At 40.0% G+C, this 19,717-nt stretch overlaps 1 protein-coding gene across 1 annotated transcript in view; it reads left to right on the top strand.

Moving 5' to 3' along the window:
• The window catches only part of PREX1 (phosphatidylinositol-3,4,5-trisphosphate dependent Rac exchange factor 1), a gene marked incomplete at its 5' end in the record, with an annotated part of 111,395 nt that overhangs the window by 63,124 nt on the left and 28,554 nt on the right, over nucleotides 1-19,717 (top strand). The window contains 12 exons of the mRNA XM_084217921.1: nucleotides 497-658; nucleotides 1,060-1,193; nucleotides 4,079-4,194; nucleotides 5,160-5,309; nucleotides 6,323-6,470; nucleotides 8,342-8,442; nucleotides 9,530-9,633; nucleotides 10,329-10,378; nucleotides 14,400-14,475; nucleotides 16,126-16,198; nucleotides 17,481-17,623; nucleotides 19,222-19,314. Of these exons, the coding sequence (XP_084074047.1) occupies nucleotides 497-658; nucleotides 1,060-1,193; nucleotides 4,079-4,194; nucleotides 5,160-5,309; nucleotides 6,323-6,470; nucleotides 8,342-8,442; nucleotides 9,530-9,633; nucleotides 10,329-10,378; nucleotides 14,400-14,475; nucleotides 16,126-16,198; nucleotides 17,481-17,623; nucleotides 19,222-19,314 (1,350 nt within the window). The remainder of the gene's footprint in view (nucleotides 1-496; nucleotides 659-1,059; nucleotides 1,194-4,078; nucleotides 4,195-5,159; nucleotides 5,310-6,322; nucleotides 6,471-8,341; nucleotides 8,443-9,529; nucleotides 9,634-10,328; nucleotides 10,379-14,399; nucleotides 14,476-16,125; nucleotides 16,199-17,480; nucleotides 17,624-19,221; nucleotides 19,315-19,717) is intronic.

The following is a 19,717-nucleotide window of genomic DNA, read 5'->3' as shown; positions in this document are numbered from 1 at the left end:
TACTATTGGTCTAAAAAAATGATTAATTGTGAGTTGACAGTGGTTGCCCCTTTTGTCAAACTCATTAATATCGTCAGGCTCTGAGTTTTGCCTCTGCTGTTTTTCAGTGGACAGGGCTTAACTGGGCTGTTGTGCTTTGACACAAGTGAAGCAGAGACTTATGGACTCCTTCAGAGCAGAGGTGTTGTTTGTCTCGATGTCAAGACACATCCCCCAGCCTTCTAAACATACAAAGTAAACATATCTGACACAGGAAAACATACTTGAACTCTCTTAATGTTGCATATTTAACATGAGCAATCGCCTCATTTATTTAACAGCATTCGTATTAACCTTGTACACTTGAAGAATAGAGAACAGCATCTGCAGTAAAATGCCCCCAAGTTCTCTTTAGTTTTGCAATGGTTCTGGCATTTTCCTGCAGGATTTCTTGCTAATGCTCAAACCTTTCCATGAACCACTTCTCAGTTTCCATGTTTTCTCTTACTTTCATAAGGAATTAGCTAAGAGGACTCCCTCCAAGCATCCTGATCACCCAGCTGTCCAGAATGCACTGCAGGCAATGAAGACTGTCTGTACAAATATCAACGAGACCAAGAGACAGATGGAGAAACTGGAAGCCCTTGAACAGTTGCAGTCCCACATTGAAGGATGGGAGGTAGGATGCAGGCCAGCAAGCTCCGTGGAGGCTGTTAACTGCACAGTTTAATGACTCGTGTTGTGTACAGGGATTTATTTCTGTTTCTTTTGCACCTTTCTTGAAGGTGCAGGCAGCATCACTCAGAGGAATTTGGAATTTAAAGTGTATTTGTGTGTGCAGGGTGGTGCTAAATTGTAGCAGAACAAGAAGATCATGAAAGAAAGGAATGTGTTAGAGCTAGAATGGAGCTCACATTTCTAATGGGTAGATCTCACTTGAAAGATAAATACATCTGGGTGAAATCCTTATGAGTGCATCAGTTATTTCACAATTTAATGGCAGATAAAATAAGGGCATGTTAGTAAACGACCTTCATTGTGCACTCGTAAAGGAAAGTTAATATCTTTTTTATGTTTCAGGGGTCAAATCTGACAGATATTTGCACACAGCTCTTGCTGCAAGGGACTTTGTTAAAAATCTCAGCAGGAAACATCCAGGAGAGAATGTTCTTTCTATTTGATAATCTCCTGGTCTATTGCAAGAGGAAATCCAGGTGAGTCCCTCTGTATTTTCAGTTTTACCATTTACCAGAAGATTTGTAGGTGGAAACTGATCATTTACTGATCATTCACTGTATTCTCTGTTGCTCTGTAGGGCTGAGTCACAGGTGGGAATTTCCTCTGTTCTTGACTATTTCTATCACTTAGGCAATAGGAGAGAGAAGTCACTATGTGGTAGGATAATATTCCAGGCAGTATCAGAGTGCCCCTCTGAGAAGTGTGCAGTCCAAAGAGGAATTAAAACAGTGCAGCTAAAGCTCAGGGTGAGTTCTTACAGACAAAACGCTTCCGAGGGCAGCTGCATCTCCAGGAATTATTTGAAGGTGCCACCTTACATTGTGAAGTTATGCTAAGCATAAGAGGGTGATGTGAAAAATTATAAAAAGCCAAGACAGGGGAAAGTGGAAGACTAAGCAAACATAGAATTGATGCAGGGCCCAGGGGAGTGAGAAAGAGATTAAGATTTGGCTGTTGCTGTCAGTATTTACAGCCCATGTGCTCTGTTTGTTGTTTTCCTTTCTTATCCTGGTGATTTTTTTTTTTTTTTGCATCATCCCACCTGATAAACCTTAAGTATTGTTAAAACCTGCTGCTTGTAATTAAAATAGCATCACCCGAGTAGAAGGCAACTTGCTTCTGCAGCAATTATATGGTATTTCTGTTCCTGAGCTTTTCACCTTCACAACCCCAGTCTCATTCTCATGTCTTGGTCTGTCCTGAATTTACAATGCATTTTCTGCACTCCCTTCTCCTCTACCTCCCTTTCCTGTAATACAATCCCCCTGCTTCAAGTTATACTTCCTTACTGGTAATGGCCAAATAAAACAGCCATCCCAATCAGAAATTCTGTAAAATCAGTATTCTCTCCAAAGAAAATTCTAAAAATTCTAATTTCTCTAAATTTGTGTCATTTTGTCCTTTTTCTTTTTCTCTTCCTCCCTGCCCCCCCCCCCCCCCCAGCAAACAGTGGAAATTTTGGAACCATTAGGTTGCTAAAGCTAAATACAGTAATGTTCAGACTTTTTTGTGTTTTTATAATTTATAATGCCAAATTTAAACAACCTAAATACAAATTTTGGAGGAACCTGCTATAGCATTTGGATTTCTCAAGGGATCGGTATTGTTTACCTTTGTCTGACAATGTAACTCAAACTGATGAGATGTTGAGGATCTGATTTCCACTAAAAAGCATAAGATTTCATTAAGTCTGTTGGGAGTTGCCTAATGTACAAGATATATTTTGATCACTGAGCTGCTTTAATTTTGGATATTTCTGCTGTCTCACTGCTGTTTATAATTAGTCTAGAGTGGAAATCAGTGTCTTTTCCTTTGTGTTGGTGTCCATTTGGTCAGCTGCTCTCAAACAGCTCATATGTGGGACACACCTTAAAAAATACTGAAACCCCATTAAGAAACTGTCTCTCTCTGTTCCTAATTTCAGATTAAATGACTTTGTTTTCATCTCATTGTGTTGTGCTAACTTCTAGGAATCAGTGGAGTATTTCTTGATTTAAGAATGCAGTCAAAATTCAGGGCTCAGTCTTTGATTAGTAGTCAACAATTCAGCATTCCAATCTGGACATCATAATTTTTCACAATAACACAAATTAGGAGTAGGATTATCAAACCCAGTAAGATATGTTTAGAATCAGAACTAGATCTGTGATTTTAGCTCTGCAATAGCTCCTGTTGCAGAAGTGTAGGGAAGTCTGTCAAACTAATTACATAGATTTTCAGAGCTGAATATTGTTTTTTGGTTTTAGCAGGACTGTAGACTGCTGTTTAAATTGAATCCTGATGGTCAGGAACAGTATGTTTCATGTAGGGAAATAGGCTGAACAGTTAAAGGGTTTCCCTAGGGCTGCCAGGACAGGTTTTCTTTTGACTTGAGGAATTGTCTTTAGGAAAGGATCCAATAGCTCCAAGATCACAGTCCCTGTCAGTCTGTTTGGATGTAAATATGTGGTCATCACCAAATGTCTATTTGTCACTAAAGGTAGTTGTAAAAGAAAAAACTGTTCAGAAAAAATGGGTGATTCTAATCTCACCTCAGTTTATTATAGGTATTTCACTCTGACAAGAAATTTTTTCCCCAGCTGATTTATACTGCAATATTTTTTGAATCTTACAAGGTACTGGCAAATTGCCACAGCAGAACCTTCACTGACTGGAATTTGGACACCTGCTATCTCTTAATGACCATTTGTTACCAGTTGCGTTTTGGCTTGCATAGCAGGGTTATTCTTGGATAGTAAAACACAACAGGTGTCACTTGGATAGTTTTAAACCCATTTTAGCCATAAAAAATCAGAACATAACTAGTAATGAAAAGTGCTTTCCTGAATTCAACAGAGACACTATAGAGCTTATGGATAAGGATGTAAACTTGGGTGCAAAATTGCCCCAGCAGAATTTTCCCTACAAAAACCTGTAACACACGTGGCAGACTGTGTGACACTGGCCTCTTTACGTAGTTTGTTTCATATTTGAAATTTGGTGCGTACCACAAAATGATCACAGCTTTAGGCAAACAGAGGAGTCAAACATAATGTTGTCAGTGATGCTGCAGTTGTCATCCCGAGGCCATGTGCTGTTCGTGGACGTGTCATCAGTCAGTCATCAAGAATGTAAATCTTGAAGCCACCCCCATCTTCACATAATCTGGCAAAACAAGCTTGTTATTGCTATACTAACCCTGGTACACACCTCTCTTGGAAATCTGGATGAGTATTCCAATGATTTAACATCAGAGGTGTGATCAGATGCCACCAGTCGCTATATTGAATCCTCCTTTAGGAGTCATATCTCAGATTGATTTATTCATATATATGTTAGACCATTTGCTTATGTGTTGTAACAGTCTTCACCCTAATTGCAGAGTTACTGGGAAAAAAGCATCTAAAAGGACAAAGTCAATCAATGGGTCCCTTTATATCTTCAGGGGCCGAATAAATACAGAAGTCATGGAAGTAGAGAATGTGGAAGATGGAACAGGTAAGTGACTAAATATTGTCTTTTAAGAATACAGGAATTTCAGATCTTGTGTGGGAAGGTGGTGCAAAAGTACTTGTTCATCTCTCTTAGCAAAATCTGAAGAAATTTATGGAACTTGTAGCACCTTCATTATTGGACCAACTTATGGGATGGAAAGACTGGAAATGCTTGCAGACACTAGTCCTTCCTTCTGAAATGACCTTATTAAGAGTATGTGTTCCCAAAAGCTTGTCTATTTTTGGTCCTAATCCAAGTTAATTTAATAAAACTTACTTTTGTCTTCTTTCCATCCTTATTTTTTTTTTTTTTTACATCTTAAGCCATTACAGCTAAAATAACATAATTTCTGGCTCTTCTTCTCATTTAGAATGCTACTAAATACTAGTCTTAATATCCAAATTAGTAGCATGGAATGTGACCATGAGCAAAATAGGGGAATTGCAGTTCTGTTAGGATTCTTGTATCCTGACGCAGCCAGGAAGACCGTGTGGGATTCTGATTCCATCCATAAAGGCCACACCACTGCTGCCCCTATTGTAATAAGCCAGGAATTAGTATTATGTACTTTAAACAGTCAACACATAAAGAGTTTCCATGTCATGGGGACAGAAGTCCTTACAGTGCAGGAAGATAGTGTGTCCCCAGAAAATTCAGAACAAATACTCTGAACAAATATCATAGACTCTTTCACTGCTGGCCTTGTATTTAAAAAACTTTAGTTCTTCTGAGGTGAAATCAGCAAGTGTCACTCTTGGGACTGAAGCATTCAGTCTGTTTGAACAGCTTGTTGATACTTGTACTTCCAGAGTGGTAAGTACAGCTGGTTCCATAGGCAGTCAGTAAGGAACAGCTCAGGAATTAATCATCTTCAAAGAAGATGATGTTACTGAAAGTGTCCCACACTGGTTTGGTTAAAGGAGCAGGCTTCCTGCTCACCGTGTGCTTTGTGCTTGGGCTTTTTGCAGCAGATTACCACAGCAACGGCTACACGGTGACAAATGGCTGGAAGATTCACAACACAGCCAAAAACAAGTGGTTTGTCTGTATGGCCAAGACTGCTGAGGATAAACAGAAGTGGCTGGATGCTATAATCAAGGAAAGGGAGCAGAGAGAGAGTAAGTGGATGATGTATTTTGTACTGTACTGAATGATCTCGTAGGACAAATGTATGTGCACATAAATGTATTTGAGAGAAAGAGAAAAGGTTACACATTTTCCTCCATGGAGAAAATGAAAATATGTCCTTAATGTTTTCCAAAAGCTAGGAAACAGCTCTGAAGTCTCAGAAGGTTCTTGATTCATTGCAGTATTATACCATGAAGCAGTCAGGATGAACTTCTCTTCCTAAAAAATGCACAGCTCTCCTTTTCTGTAGTTTTACAGCGATCACTTAAATTCTGCCTAATGTCGATCTCTGCTAAAATTAGGAATGGCCACTTCAGGCTGCCTGTTCTCAAGCTAGTCTTGAAGGTGTCTAAAATCTGTGTCTCTTTTGGACTCCAGAGTTTCCCAGATTTGCAAGTTCTAGAGTAACATATCCAGAAAATTATGTGTTCAGGCTAGAAGAGATAAAGCATCTAGAGCACCAAAACAGCTTTTGCAAATGCTGTCCTCCTAAAGCAACTTGCAAATCTAAAGAGAACCCCCCTCCCCTTCTGCCCACACTGGTGCATCAGCCAGCCCATGCTGGGTTTCTGTGTGGCAGTGCATATGGCTTTTCATGTCCAGTTTTTCATCCACCTGCACCCGTAAGTGTTTCTCTCCAGGGCTGCTCTCAATCCATTCTCCCAGCCTCTATTTGTGCTTGGGATTGCCCTGACCCATCTCATCTTGCTTTGGACTTTCTTCATGTTCTGTAAACCATTCTCTTTTGTGTGGTATGATATAACCATAAGTTTAAAGCTGCTTTTCAAAACGCGGAAGAAAAGCTGCGTTTTTGTGGCGCTAAACTTGCCAATGACAGTTTTGTGTGCAGAAAAAAAAATACCTAATTTCCCCTTTAAATGGAACATAAGTCAATCAATTTTTGTGTTTCTGCAGTTTTTGCTGTTTGGCTTCAGCTTTTGACTTCAAGGAAACATTTTATTTGATGTTAAAGATCTGAAGGAATTTCTGCTTTATATTCCAGGTTTGAAACTGGGAATGGAGAGGGATGCATATGTCATGATTGCAGAGAAAGGAGAGAAGCTGTACCAAATGATGATGAGCAAGAAAGTGAACCTTATCAAAGATAGGAGAAGAAAATTAAGTACTGTTCCCAAGTGCTTTCTTGGCAAGTAAGTGGTATTTGAATTGAAAAGGTCTTTCACACTAGTTAATGGACTCTAGAATTTCTGGGGCTGGCATTGTGACACAGATCAGATGTGCTTTGATGCAGCTTAATTAGAAAGACCATAAGCCCCATTACAGTAGTAATTTATTAAAAAATAATAATTGATTTTTGTTTCATACCATAGACAGGCTGAATAGTGTGACACCTCACTCTGTTTTACAGTAAGTCATAATAGCTGCTTCAGGTCATCAAAAGGAGTAAGAAAACTACCATAAACTCGCACAAGCTCCGGGCTGTTGGTGGCCTAACCTGGACTCTTTGGTATGCAAGCAAATGCTTTCCAGGTGATACTTAAATCCAGTGTGCTGTCTGGAAAAAGAGTCCAACCTGAGCCCCACCTGAGCACAGCCACCTTTCAGGAAGCTGTAGAGAGTGATAAGGTCCCCCCTGAGTCTCCTTTTCTCCAGGCTGAACACCCCCAGCTCCCTCAGTGGTTCCTCGCCTCCTCTGGACGTGCTCAAGTGTCCCAATGTCTTTCCCAAACTGAGGGGCCAGAACTGGACACAGCACTCAAGGTGCGACCTCACCAGTGCCACTAATCTGGCTTTAGGGGTTTCACAAAAAAAAATCTACAGGTTTCCATAGGAATCTCCTGGCATAGTTGAATAAATTCTGCTGCTTTTTCTATACTATGGCACCTACAGAGTAGACCCTCAGCAAACCAAAGTTTTGAGTCCTGAGGCTGTTTCATTATTCTAAAGGCAAAATGCAAATAATTCCTATAGCTTAGATCAGTCAGTGCTGATAAATACAAAGAGACAAAAAAATACTTCGGTTAAAGCCCACAGGTGGAGACATGGATACTGGCTTTGTTAAGCAGCAACCTTCTGCACTCTGGCAGTCACCCAAGTGTTTTATTGAACTCACATTTCCCATAAGTTGCTCTACTTTCATATATTCCTTTTGTTCTTCTCCATGACTCTAACACATTTCTACCATTATTGATAATTAACCTGGCAAACAGCTCAGTCCTCTGGGGCTCTGACAGAGCTGGATTCATCTGACTTGCTATGGCTGCTTTTTGGCACTTCCTTTCTAATGAATAATATCCTACATATCTATCAATTTTTTGGCTTTTGTTCTGTATGTGCAGCTCTGCCCCTCAACAGAGAGGTTTTGTTTTGTGCTGCGTGAGCAGCAGATGAGAATTAGCATCTTCTGTGTATAAATTGGAAGCATGCTGTATGTAATCTGCTAGGCACCACCTCCAGCAAATGACCTTAAATTAACCTGTCAGTAGGACTCATGCTATCTGTTACTACTCTGTACTGCTTGAATTCAATAGATTGAGTCTTCTGTCTTAAGTCCTACTGTGATTGCCTTAAAGCCAATCCAATTACTCCATGGGGCTGGGGACAGAAATCAGACCCCCTGAAGGAAGATGAGCATGTCAAATCATGAACAGTACTTAGATAGGTGACCTGGGAAGAAATAGCTGGAAAGGGAGGATACCCTACTGTAGAACTTAATTTAGGGTCCTCAGTTAATCTTCCTTGCTAATCTTTTCCTCTTGGATGTCTGGATTGCTCCATAAGATAAGGATTTGCATCATCCTTACAGATGTAGCCGTTTCATCTTTCCTTTTGTGTGCACACTGTCAGTGAGCTTAGGGCAGTGATAGGAAGAGGCTAAATCTTCTACAGAGCATTTTCTCCAGGAATGTAGGAAATGAAGCCATTGGGTAGAGGTATCATTGCTTACAAGAGTTTTCACACTTGCTTCAAGGACAGTCTCCTGTGGTTGGCTGATGACTCGCAGAGGCAAGTGCCTGCGGCCACTTGGAGCTAACTTTGTGTGTTCTGCTCCTCTTTGCAGCGAGTTTGTGTCCTGGCTCACTGAGATTGGAGAGATAAGCAAACCAGAGGAAGGGGTCAATCTGGGACAGGCACTCTTGGAAAATGGAATCATTCATCATGGTGAGTATGCCATGTCATAAAAAGATATCAGATTTTAGTAATACCCTGGAAATAAGGGTAGAAAACTTACTGAAACTGTTCACATGATGTTCAAATACTTTTTACTGCCATACTCATCAAATCCTCAAAATGTTTAGTGATTTTGGGATTAATTTCTTGCCACCAGCATGCTTCTGCTTTTGGAGTCGCAGGGTTTTGGGCAACTGCAAAAATTACTGTAAGTGCTCTGATAACTATTGTGGGAATTTGCAACACTTTGTTCAAAACTGATTGAGAAAGGTCGGATGTTCCCAATTTCCTTCACTAGGACTGTTTCCAAAGACTTACATAAACTGAATCTGATGTAAAATTTTAAAAATCCAATTTTTACCAACTGGCCTGTAAAGAATATGATGGGGACAAAAGACAATTTAAATTATCATGCTGATTGTCTCTGTCCCCCCTGGGCGCCTCTCAGGAACCCCTGGCCAGCCCCGAGTCGAGTCGGCAGACACTGGGGGCAGCCCCGACTGCAGGGAGACACTCTCTGTGCCCCGAGGGGGCTGGGGCAGCTGGGCTGGGCGCCTCTGCAGCAGGAGAGACTCCAGAGACACGGGTGGAAGAAAGGGGCCGACTCTTAGCAGGGGTAAATCCAGGGTTTTATTCAGGAGCCAGGGGAGCTCCAACATCTTAGGGGGCCTCCTTCAGAGAGCCTCGGGAGACGTGCCAAGGTTACATTTAAAGGGAGGTGGAAACCAAAAGTAGATAACATTTTACTAACCAATAAATGACCTTTAGGGATGGGTACTGGGGGATAGACATTTAGGACAGCATATAAAACAAGTCTTGGGGGGCTGACCCCTGGCCCCTAATCACTCGACGTCTTGGACCCAAGCTTCTAGATGGAGGGGATGGGATGCTGAGTGATTGACAGAGAGCCAGGGTGGGGATTTGGGGATGATCTCAGCAAGGAAGAAGAATTACATAGGTAGAGGGAAAGGGGGTACAGTCTGGGGTAAACTATTTGGGAAAACTACAGGGATACGAAAACCAAACTACTTCGAAGTATTCCAAAGTATAAAAACACACTACCACACTGATGTTTTAGTTTCAGATAAGCACCAGTTTAAGAATGAACAGGTGATGTACAGATTTCGCTATGATGATGGAACATACAAGCCAAGAAGTGAATTGGAAGACATTGTGTCCAAGGTTTGCATTATCATTCTTAGTTTGCATCTTGTGATTTGCATCAAGAATTTTGCTCTCCCTCTGAATGTCATTGACCTGCTGTGTGGGAGACTGCCATTGCTGTTGATCTGTGTTGTATTGAGCTGTCCATCCTAATGCCATAGGAGACATTCACATTAGGGAGAGGAAGCAGAGTTTAGCAATGAATACCAATACAGTTGTGTCTGCACCCAAGACTGCTGATTGCAATCCCAGTAGAGTAACAAAAGGTTTTAAAACAGTAGGTGGTAACATATCTGCTGCAGATCTGGGCATTATGGTTCAGGGGGATAGAAGAGATCAATATTTAACTGTTCCTAATAATTGTTTGTCAAATGAGTTCTGTTGATGCCATATTCTCCCCATACCTTTTAATAAATTTGATATTTTTTCTTACAGACATTGGTTAATAGGTTAATTGTGAGGAAGGATTAATGGAGAAGATGTTGTAATGGAGGTGGTTAGAGGTAAAAACAGATTTCAGGCTGTTGAAAGCCAGGAAAGAAGAAAGAATGTTTGATAGAGAGGCTAAAGAAATGGTTTTGAATATCAGTATTAATAAATAAAAACTTCCAGCTGAGTAGAGACATGCGTGTACAGGTTTTGTTAGCATTAGCTAGTCAGTGTTTCGTTGAAAAGGAAAAAGCTGCTAACACTCTGCATCTTCCATTCTTCAGGGGGTGAGGCTGTACTGCCGACTGCACTGCCTGTATACTCCAGTGGTCAAGTAAGCTCTCCTTCGTGATCCCTTTGTATTTATTATCTGGCTTTGTTAAAAAGATGACCTCACTATTGAAATATTTCTTGTTTCTTACTGTAAGCAATAATTTTCTGAATTTTCTTGGCTTTTCTACTGCCCTTGCATCTCCACAGATTAGATCTGTCGTTGCAGTGCTGCTGCTAGAGGATGTTGGAACTGGGGATTCAGGGAGAGTGAGCAGCTGGATATGGTTACAGTGGCTCTGATTCAGGGCAGATGTGGTGCCCCATGTGGTGGGGATTGTAGTTATTGTATTATTTGGGTTATAGAAAATGTCAACAGATGCTGAAGTGATGTAAACAGAATCCAGTGTAGTGCTAGGATTCTGTCATTCAGAGCACCCTAAACAAGCAAAAGCCAGTCTGAAGCAGAATAAAAGCTGAAGCTGTAATTTGAAAGAAACCCTGAAAGTTTTGTGTGTAATTTTAAGAACTTGGCTCTGTATAAATAACTGCTGAAGAGTTGAGGTAGTCTGCAAGTGCTAGGTAACTCTTCCCAGAGCCCAGGAGATGATTTTCAGATGTTGTTTACCTTACTGTGACATCAGATGCACATTTCTGGCCTGTAATGGAAACCACCCTTAACTCTCTAGCTGTTCTACAACTGCATGGAAGATTAGGCATTTTCATTTAGAAGAACTTAATTTTTTACAAGTAAAAAACTGATGAAAAAGTAAAAACATCTAGGGGAGATGGCTGGATTCCCAAATTGAACAAAACTGACCTCTTGTCCATGAGTTGTACAACTGAATTTTCCCTGAGAGATACCACGGTCATGCTAAAAGGAGCTGCAATGATAGTTACAGTTTATAAGTCATAAATTTGCATCATTAGAACTCTGGATTTTTTCCCAGAATAACTGTTCTACAATGGCACAGATTTCACTTGGCCCAAAAGGTGTGGAGAGAGCAGGAAAGCATGATGCTGCCAGTGGCAGGCAAAATTATTCTGTAGATGCACATGTGTATTTACATGTACACATTTCACCCCTGAAGATGGCAACTCATATGCAGAGTGGAAATGATGGGATGTGAAGTTCAAAAAATGTCCCTGCCCTCAGGATACCCACAAACTGAAGCGGACCTACTCTAATGCTTTAGGGAATCAACAAGGACAAAATAACTCCCACAGGCCCATCTTGTGGTGTTTAGTCAATGTGCTGTTTTTGTAATAGCTTTCCAGCTGGAGAAGCTATTAGGGTAACTTCTCATATCAGGATTGATCTGTGCTAGTGACATTGTGAACACAAACTGTGTATAATCAATGAAAGCTACCAGACTCTCCAAAATTTTAGGATCCTTCTGAGTGGTCTTAATTCTCAGTATGTTTAGGCTCTTCTTCCTGCCTTTCTTTTTCTTATTCCTTCTTTTTTTTATAGCTATGTTAGAAAACCTAATCTCTCAGGCTGTCATTGCTTTGTCTTCTTATTGTGACTTTTTGCCTCTGACAAGCCTCACCTTAACCTAGGGAAGGCTTTTCCCAAGTTCGTTGCCATTGCTTTGTGCTGTGCCTTTGGATCACAGCTTTATCTGGCATCTAAGAACTGCTGATCCCTTCACTCATGCTGCCTTTCCTTCTAGAAATTGGCAAAGCTGCTTGGAGTAGCAGGTATATGTGCCACAGGGATCTGGAGGAATCACAAAATCAAAACTGTTTTATTGACAACCTTGAGATACAATTCTACTTAGTTTTATTCCCATGAAGCCTTAGAGTTTTTAGTAGTCTGTGCCTTTATATTTTTCCTCAAGTAAAATCTTTACACCCTGTCACTTTGAGATGATGTACACCACTGGAAACAAATCATGCTACTTTGGGGATTGAAGTATAAGAAGTAAAACATTTTGAAAATTCTGAATGTATCTCTGATGTACTTCTGGGAAGTTGTGAGGTGAGAGAACTTATTCCCACTTATGTATGTGATGGAGAATATGTCAGTGCATTGCTGGCTAGACCCTGTGAAGAATATTCTATTCCTCTAGTTTCTGTGAGGCAGCAAGGTTCTGCCAAAATTTCAATGGTTCCCACCTCTATATTTGACTATTCATCTGAAGTTCATGGTTCTGGATAATGTTCTATGTTTCATGTTCTGCTCCTGTTCAGGGTAGATTGAAATGGGGAAACAATTGATTCTGACCAGGACTGACCTACAAGTAGGGAAAGACTGGGCCTTGGACCAAGATTGATGGCAGCTCATCAAAACTGTCAGCATCTCTAGGAAGGTTTTGAGAGCTGCTTCTCATTTGGAACTCCCTACTCATTAGTACTCAATATTGTAATGTTTTCCTTTATTGTGCTGATATTTCAAAAGTACATTTTCTCAAGATGAGAGCATGAGAGGGGAAATCTGCCCAGAAAACTCCTGCAGATTTGTGCTGTGTTTAGCGCATTACTGGGAGACAAGTTGAAAACTGTGTGTAAGCACTACGAGGAAAGCTTTTTTCTGAGGACACATTACTGGAGATACTGTCATATTTGTTGGTTTTTCCCCAAGCTCTCAAAGTCCCACTTTTCTTTCTAATTTCTCACACTCTCCATTCTGCAAACACCCAGACATTTCTGCTGCATTTATTTACAACAGCCAGTCACAACATATTTGTATCTGTACATGATTAGTAAAAGGAACAGGTTTGGGTAGCACAGGTTTTAGATGGTGTTTGGATATTCAATTTTTAGGAAAAAGGCAGATTCGGATAGTGTGGTGCTAATGAAGGAGGCTTATTTGACAGAACTGAAGAATAAAGTCTTGTCTTGGCCTCATGGATCCATCCGGACTGTAAAACAGCCCCAGTGGCTGTGCTTCCTTCTACAGTCATGCCAGCTGAGCTCAAGCTTCAAATGCAAGGACCACCCCAAGGGTGAGAGGGGAATTAATTCTTCATACCCATTCAGCATTTGGCCTCTCTACTGAGATTCTCAATGAGAAGGAGCCAATTAATGCAAATTAATTGTGGTAATGGCTTTTGTGATGTGGAACTAGGAACTGGATCAAGACCATGAAACTTATTTCATGGCCAGTAAACAGCCTTAAAATTGCTTTTATGATCTTCCAAACTGGATTGAATCCAGTGACCTTGGAGGTGAAAGGTGTTCGAGCCCAGTGTCCTGAGCCACATCTGCCTCATGTATTTGTATCAAAATTCTTTAGAAATATTTCACAAAAGGCTAAAACCATCAATTACCTCCATGTCTTTGTGAAGAGAAATGGAAGAAAACTGCAAAATTCATCAAGTTACAATAGCGTTCCTTTTTCTTCTTGAAGGAACAGTGCTGCTCTCTTCAAGGGCCGGGTGTGAGCTGGTGCTGGTTGTGTTACAGGAACTAAACACAACCTTTTTTATTTACAATGATTGAAATTATCTAATTCCATTAAAGGATACTGCTTGTTATTTTTGTGTCTGGCTATTACATGTTATTTTACTAAAGGAAGTGAAATCTGAACAAGTGTGGAAAATCTCTCTTGATAAAATAGACTAAAAGCTGCCTAATTCCATGGGCCTCACAAAAAGGAGGCACAGAGGGAATGTGTAGAGTCCCTGTCTATGAATATATTAATAGGTAAATGCTAGAAGAGAGTTATTGAAGCTTATAGATGGGGCTGGTACTGAGCCAAAAGATATAAGCAGGACATCAATGGATATTGGATGATTTCCAGCCAGAAAAGTGTGGTTTTTAGTGGGACTGCTGGTGGCAGTATTCTAACCTGAGTTACAGCAGCAGCTTAGGGCATCTGTGAAAAGCATCTTCTGGTTGCCTCTGGCAGGAACATGAGCTCCCTGAAGATGGCTCGAAACAACAATTTTATTTAACACTGCTTTGTGTTGACCTGAAGTATCTTCCTAATTCAAGCTGCTAGAGAAGTTTAAAACTTTCTACAGAGAAAAGATGACTGTTTATTGGCAGTAGGTCACAATAGTATATTGAGATTTAGAGTGTAAAAGAAATGTATACCTTTTTGTCCTGATTTTCCCTGAATTCTGTTTCTTAATTAGAGATCGTGACTACCACCTAAAGACATACAAATCAGTAATCCCTGCAAATAAACTAGTGGACTGGCTAATTGCACAGGTAAGAAAAGTGTTAAGATCCTCTCCATGCTAAGAAGCACTTCATAATCCTAAAACTTTCCTTTTTCAATTTATCGGTGGAAAATTTAAAAGAAGTTTGGTTGCTGCTCTTACCTGTGTGCATCTGCTTTCTTTCTTCCTCACAGGGAGCTGTAAACAGTCTTGGTCTGTGACCATCTTAATTGCTGGGTTTACACATCCCAGAGCAACCAGCCACCATGATTAGGGCTTTAGACATCACGTCATTACCAAAACTAGACAGCAGTAATAATAATTGTAATGGTGGCAGTAGTAATAAGAGTAATAGTAATGTGCTCTGGACATGCTTCTTCACTGTGGTACTGACTGTAAACTGTTTCTGTAATTCTGATGACTCAAATGAAGAGACTGTATGGAATAAACCTAAGTTAGTATGTCAAAAGTAGTGTATCAAGTTTCACATCTAGTTTCTGTATGAAAAGGTTGAGACACATTTTATCAAGATTGATCATTGTAAATTGCTCTATTTTCTGGAGATTTTCATTACTGCCTTTATTGTATTTGGACAAATACCCACATAACATTTAGAAGTACTTAGTCAGCTGAAAGAATTAAAGCTATATTTTTAAATTAGAGAATGTTGTTTTGCTAGGGGAACGTTTTGAGGCCAAGTTAACATCATAGGAGTAGCCAAGTCTAATTTAGACCCTTCCTATGCAAAAATTTTGTTGCCTAGAACAAACACAGACTGCTAAAGGTTTAAGATGGTAATATTAGAAGGCATTTCTCCTCCAGTTTATATACAGTTGAAAGAATAAATTAGGATTTTTGAATCCCAGTCTCTGTTAAATTAACTATCCATTTATCCCATAAAATAACACAATGTGAGCGTTGAGCATTGTGTCATGATAGGATGTTGAAAATGAGAGAAGACTTGTGAAGACTTGAAATTAGTTCATAGTAAAAGTTAAACTTTTGGTTTCTTAAAGCTATTTTCTTGGCTTTCCTTGTGTGATTACTTGTCTGCCTAAAAAGTACAACCATGTTTGTAAAGTCTTCACTTGTGGCTGCAAGTTAGCAGATATATTGAGAAAACTAGGCATTTCTTGTGTTTAACTGACTTGTAGATAGTAAGCTTAAGGCTGCCATTTCAGGCAAGTCTGTAAATTTTGCAAGTCACCTTTGGTACCTGTTTTGAATGACTATACTCAAGGCTTCAGGTAGTGAGAAACAGAAGCCTTTGTAATCTGCTGTGTAAGCAAACTGCCACTGTAGTTTTAACCTGTCTGACCTTTGGAGTTCACATAGCTTTTTCTCCCTTGAACTGAATATGGATAGGATCTCTCAGCTTCAAAGGAGGAGTTTTATTGTTTGTGACTAATGGGTCTTGAAGTCCAACCCTCTGATTTCAAATAAAATGTCTTTACATTGAGATAATATGGTATCTTTCCCCAGTGCTGGTCCTTGATCCCCTGGCTCCTGTAGGAGGGAGAGATGCTGTCTGGAGGAATGAAAAATGTTTGGGCAATGGGATACCTGTTTTAATGGCTTGCTATTGTTCCCTATACAGATCATCCTGCTAATTTCAGAGCTGCAAGCTATGCGGTGGGGAAGGGGGAATAATTTGTCTTAGAAAATGGTCTGAGGTGTAACGTCATTCTCCTGTTTCTAGGGAGACTGTCAGACTCGGGAGGAAGCTGTCGCACTGGGTGTTGGACTCTGCAATAACGGCTTCATGCATCATGGTAGTGCATCAATTTTGCTTTCCCCAGCAAATGAAATGAGCTCTTACTTCGGTCAGATTAGCTATTCTAGGCTGTGTCATACGTGCTGTGTACACAAATTGCAGGCATTCCTGCAGGTCCTTCTAGAACACAGTCCTCAAGCTAATACGTGGCTAAGCCTGGTGCCTTCCCAAAGGAAGCCATTTGCTGATAGTTATGGGAAGCACTGAAGGGATTAGACAAACTAGAAGGAGCATGTTTTTTCACTGCATCTCTTCCAGAGCCACGTGAGCAATGCACAAGCCAAGTGCTGTCCTGAAATATCACCAAAAAATATCAGCTGTTAAGTAAAATTGCCTAGTTCTTGCCTCTTGGATAACAAACACAGTCCTCAGTGCTGAGGCATCCAAATCTAAAGTGCCAAATTGCCAAGTTAGACATCATCCATCCTCAAACACGGGAAGTAAACAAATCACATCTGTATCACTATGAAATAGAGCATACAAGTCCTAAGAGTAAACATATTTTGGCAAATGAAACATTCAGTTTTAGTCATAGATAACATTTGCTCACTGTATTTTGAATAGTGTTTCTGAGAGCAGATTATTGTAAATAATTAACAGAGACCTTCCATAGTAGTTGATAATATTGTAAGAATAGTTGGGGTCTTTTTTAAAGAATTTGGTCTGTTCTGAGCCCATGCAAACTTATGGCATTTATTACATTCTTTGTCAAGGAGGACCTTTGCATAAGTACATGTTGAATATAGAAGTTGCTCATCACTTGCTGCTTTTATTTGAAGGTCCCAGGTCTCGTATTTGAAAAACTGGTAAAGAACATTTTCATGCCTTCTAGAATTTTGTAGATCTCATTTCCCTCTCAATTATTTTTTTAAAGTTGAGCCTTAGCCTGTGTGGACACCTTATGGGCTTTTAAACTGCCCCTTTACCCATCTTTGCTCCTTTTATAGTTTTTTAATATTCATTTGGATGTGGGAAAGAAGAGTGAGGCTTTGAGTAGCATCTTCCTTCCAAGAGGATCTTCTGCATTTTATATAAATTCCACATGCCAGGCAGGTTACATCATGTCATGAGCTACTATGCACAGTGAGGAAAATTCTTGTCCTAAAACACAAAATTAGCTTAAAAATACAGAGCTGAGGAACTGACTGATAGAGATGCATCAGGTCTGTGTTCTGTAAAGATGGGGGAAATATTTAGAATTTCCTTTAACTTTCTCCTCTGTTTCTCTCTTTTTTTCTCCATGTAAATGCATGTATGTATTTCATATATATAATTTCCAGTCCTAGAGAAAAGTGAATTTAAGGATGAATCCTTATATTTCCGCTTTTATGCTGATGAGGAGATGGAGGGCACCAGTTCCAAGAGCAAACAATTACGTAATGACTTCAAGCTCGTGGAAAACATCCTGGGAAAGAATCTTCTGGTAAGAAATATGTGAATGTGTAAACCTTGATGTTTCTGCTAAAATGGTTTTATAATAGAGGAGAATAATGAGAGAGTAGAATTAAAATGGGCAGTTGCATGTGTAGCTAGGTTTTTCTTCACTGCATAAATGCCACTAATTCTTGATCTGCTTTGCTGTATATCTCCAACTTCTATGCCTCTGACTTTTTAGTTAGGCAGACTGCATAGCTTACTTTAGGAGCACAGGAAATCCTTACATTGCAGACCCCTTTCTGGAGCTTCTGACCATCCTGCTGTACTGGGAGTTTTGGATGTACAGTTCACACAGGTGCAAGTGCATGGAAGTTGCCACCTGTTTCCAGTGCACAGCTCAAGGCCTTTCTGTTCCCAAGAAGCCCTTGCAAGAGTGTAAGGGAGATATTAACACAGTTATTTCAGGGCATCATTCTCCAAGCCATACGAATGCTGTTGTTGTAGTTCTGAAGTGCATCAGTCACCCTCTGTCAAAATGCAGTCCTGTCTCAAACAGAAAACAAATGAAGAGCACATGATGAGGGAAAATCTCCTACTTAGAGGGCACAGATTTGTGTCAGATCTGTAGTAGTCATGCTTAAGTCATGAGCTGCTTTCTTTTGCATGCATAACTTAACAGTCCCTTGAGTGAAGGGACTTGTGAAGACCCTGCAAAAGCAGTACAGTAAATTCATTACACTTACCCACAAAACAATTGTGCCTGACTTCTGCTTTATGCTGTGTTTAGCAATTATGAGCAGCTGTAATCCTGAGGCTTTTCTGTCTGTGGAACATCACTGCTTGCCTCTACACTCATGACAGGGCATTCATCTTTCCCATCCTCTGATCCCACCACAGGAGGTTTATTGGCATTTCCTCAGAACTGGCTTTTGAAATGTGCTTTCTTACTGCCGTGAAGTCCTAATTGTTTAGTGGATAAGTTTCTCCACCCCCTTAATCTAAGTTTGGTCTATCACAGGAGAGTTTGCCTTTGAAAACAGAAAACAACAGAAACCTTGGCAAATACTTGTTAAAAATGCCAAGGAGCAAAGTACTTTCAGTCTGGAAAAACATGATTCAAACAAGATCTAGTATTTATTTATTTGCACAATTATTTCTCATTGAAGGACATAAATCTTGACAAACTGAAAAAATGCAGTTGCGACTATGCAACATTCCTTGCATAGTTGAAGAAAATTTGGATTATGGACTAACTCCAGGCATTGTGATTTGGTTACTGCAGTGTGCTGTGAACTTGTGATCAGCACTTCTGCTTGTTAGCCTAAACTGACAACATCACAAATCAGAGCTGGTTGCTTGGATTTGAGTATCAGACAAGGGATCATGCCTGAGTAACTCTGGAAAATCTGCTTTATTATATATTAAGGGATCTGTGCAGAAATAACTAAGATTAAATTTTATGGCTCATGTTTTGTGGGCAATCAGACCAAATGATCTGGTAGTCACTTTCCATCTTAAGACAGAAGTCCAGATCAGTTGTGGCTTGCAATGAAAAATCTAATTTCTCATCTCCAGTCTTCACCTTTTCTGTGAACTCCATATTTATGAAACTTAAATATGTGTAAATATTGTGCTCTGTTTAAGATTTTACCAGAAGAAGATGACTATGGATTTGACATAGAAGAAAAGAACAAAGCAATTGTGGTGAAGTCAGTTCGACGAGAGTCTTCTGCCGAGGTAGGACCTCACATTCATATTTTGGTATCTAAGAATGTTTCAATACTTAAAAAAGTTACAAACCATCCTTTTAAAATCTGTTTCATTTAAAGGCAGCTTAATAGAAGATGGCTGTCTTCTACAATTCCTGGTAACAAGCTGTTTCTGTAAACTGATAAGTGTTTTGGCATTACTGGGGTACTTGAATTATTGGTAAGTGATAGGATGAGAGCAGTATCTGTGTGATGATAGCTTACCTCAGCTTCCTTAGCAACTTTCATTTAAGGAGGGAGGGAAAGTATCACTCTTTTGGGATAGCAAAGATGCAGATACACTGCTGAAGATAAGAGAGGACTAAATGACTTGTCAAGGGTTTCACAGTGGCGCAAAAGACAGTGCTTCTAATTAAAAGTCCTGGACTTTT

Source organism: Fringilla coelebs (genome assembly GCF_963513975.1).
Source record: "Fringilla coelebs genome assembly, chromosome: 18".
NCBI classification, from domain to species: Eukaryota; Metazoa; Chordata; class Aves; order Passeriformes; family Fringillidae; genus Fringilla; species Fringilla coelebs.
This window is presented reverse-complemented; position numbering and strand designations above follow the sequence as displayed.